This window comes from Buceros rhinoceros, unplaced genomic scaffold, assembly GCF_000710305.1.
Source record: "Buceros rhinoceros silvestris isolate BGI_N320 unplaced genomic scaffold, ASM71030v1 scaffold11193, whole genome shotgun sequence".
Lineage (NCBI taxonomy): Eukaryota > Metazoa > Chordata > Aves > Bucerotiformes > Bucerotidae > Buceros > Buceros rhinoceros.
The window spans coordinates 38,076-40,695 of record NW_010404234.1 but is presented as its reverse complement, the minus strand read 5'-3'; the positions used below and the strand labels follow the sequence as shown (position 1 = coordinate 40,695).

Below are 2,620 nucleotides of genomic sequence, written 5' to 3'. Positions count from 1 at the left end.
GATTTATACTTACAAAAGATGTAAATGCCTCAACTACAGAAATATTTCATATATGGCCCTTTTTATACTCAACAGAAACCATAACATTAGAACTGCATCCATACAAACCATATAGAGCTGCACAGTTTAATACATACCCTGTCTTAAACTTTGATTACTGGAATTAGAATAAAGTGCTTACCATATTCGAAACAATTGTAGACCTGGATGTTCACTGTCCACCAACACTGTGGTATGTTTTTGACTTTTCATTATTACTACAGAACTTTGCAGTATATCTACCTAAGCAAGGAGAGGGAGGGATGTCTAGCGTCAAAAGCACAACTCCTTAATTTTGTCCATTACAAAAAGAACAAACACAAAGCATGATCCTTTCAAAGATGTTGTTTTTCAAGCTGTTTCTCAGTCCTTCACCTGGAACTGGAAAAGAAGGAAACCACAAAAGGACTGCACCATTTAAAACTTCCTATCAACAGTAGACAGGTAAAGTTAGTGAGTCTTCTACCTCAAAATACTTTCCTGCTCCACCATCAGACATGCCGTGGCATAGCCCTTGCTCTGTTTCTGCACCTTAAAGGCCATTATTCAGCATCGCAGCTCAACGAGCAGCCGGAATGCACGAAGGCATTCAATCTGTTATCTTGCTCAGATAACAAGACTAACAGCTCCAAAGCCTTCTAAGCAATTGCCTTTCAATCAGGTCCTGCATCTGGCAGGAGACACCTGCTTCTGGTTTTGGGCCTCTGCTGCTTTTTTCCTGTCCTGTTCCTCTGCTTTCTTCCGCTCCTCTTTTAGCTCCTTGTATCTCCATTTGGGAATCTGCAAATAGGGGTCATCCTTTGCACTGCTCCTCCTTCTCGCCTTTTCTGGCTGGAACGTGGGTGGAGGAGCCTTGCTAATACGGACTTTGGGGATGACAAATCCCGGCCTGACACTGCTCCGTCTAAGCAGGTGGAGAGGCAAGAGGCTTACTTTCCTAGTGGCTATGGTGTTCACGTGAGAGACCGCAAGGCTGATGGGCTGCAGGCTGGCCCGCCGCTCCTTCTTCTTGGGGATCAGCGTGACTTTGGAGTTCTGAAACAGCTTCTCGTAGCTGCTAAAGTGATCTTTGTCCTGAGATCGGATCTCCTCGGCTCTCTGCTTCCTAATGATTTCTTGCACAGCCAGTCTGCGCTTCCCCACAGAAGGCGGGCTGCCTGGGCACACAGTCCGACATGACAGAGCAATGAAAGGACTGCCCAAGCTTGTTGTCACCTTCACCATGTGGTCAAGGACCCCATCTTCTTCTGGGCCGTAGAAAGACCGGAATGAGACCGCCGCCCTCATGCACTCAGAAATCCTCTGCAAACAGCTTTTTGGCTCTGCAGCCTTGGCAAGCAGTTCCTTCATCTTTGGCCATTCGGGTTTATATTGATCACAAAACTGTTCTGGGCAGGGCCTGTCCATCAGCCTTTGCATGATGAAGGCAGATTCCGACCTTCCTGTGTAACAGGCCCATTCCCATGAAGTCAGCCCACGGCTTGGGTCAGTCGCATGAATATTTGCCCCTCAAAGAAAATAAAAACAATTAGTGTTAATTAATGAAACTGCTCGCACTTTTGCTGCTGTGACCAGAGTTGAATCGGGCATGTCCCTCCAGGAAAATGTCACATAAGACGTACAGTAATATTTATGTCAAAATGAACATGCAATAAAGAGAGACCAGGTTCCTGACTTTCTGAACTCCTCATTTATTTTAAAAAATAGTAAAATAAAGGCTGAATATATGAAATTCTCTTAAAACATTGCAAATAATAACATAATGAATTTCAGCTGCATCGAGTACTGCCTGCCATTTTAAAATCCAGTCTCTTAAACATGCAAGGAAAGAATGACGAATATGGAAAGAGACAATTCAGTACACAAAAATCTTTCCCATACAGAATAATGGGCTTTGCACTGATTGCTGCCACTCAGAAGATAGATCTTGGGCTAATAATCACAAGTTTCATGAAAAGATGAACTCAGGAAATTTCTAGAAAAGCATTAAAAAATAAAAGAAAAAACAGGGAAAAAACGAGGAAAAAAATAGAGAAAACACCAGGTGCACAATTCAGGTTCTCCTGTCTCTGAAAGGACACTGTAGAATTAGCAAAAGTTGAGAGGATCAACAAGGCTGATCAAAAATAGGAGAAGTTTCCATACATGTCAGAGAGTGGATAATGGGCAAGATGGTCCTTCAGCCTGAGCCCAGACACAGCTGTTCTCATCTACCTTAGACTGTCACCCCTGAGGAAATGAAGTAATTGTTAGCAAAAACACGCTGTTATTGCCAAGTGAACCAGCCATAACAGGTGACATAAGAGATGACACAAGCTGCTAAACACCAGAGGTTTAGATGTTTGAAGTACAGTGTTAGGTCCTGGAAGGAAATTATTTCTAGTGGTTGTTAACTTCTGGCCTGTCCTCCCCCTATTTCCAATTTATGATCTTTATCCATCCAGTTCTAACATCTGTCCCTGTCTTCATTCTTCCTTCTCGTATATTTCTGTGTCCTTTTCCAGGCTTTGCCTGCCTTTTGATCTCTCCATTTTCCTATAAGCCCTCTCACATGGGCTTCTGCCCTTGTTCTTCACTCCTT

At 43.4% G+C, this 2,620-nt stretch overlaps 1 protein-coding gene across 1 annotated transcript in view; it reads right to left on the bottom strand.

The window, feature by feature from the left end:
* Positions 1-696: 696 nt before the first annotated feature.
* ANKRD33B (ankyrin repeat domain 33B) overlaps positions 697-2,620 on the bottom strand; it is a gene marked incomplete at its 5' end in the record, with an annotated part of 11,184 nt that continues 9,260 nt past the window's right edge. The window contains one exon of the mRNA XM_010133323.1: positions 697-1,547. Within this exon, the coding sequence (XP_010131625.1) occupies positions 697-1,547 (851 nt within the window). The remainder of the gene's footprint in view (positions 1,548-2,620) is intronic.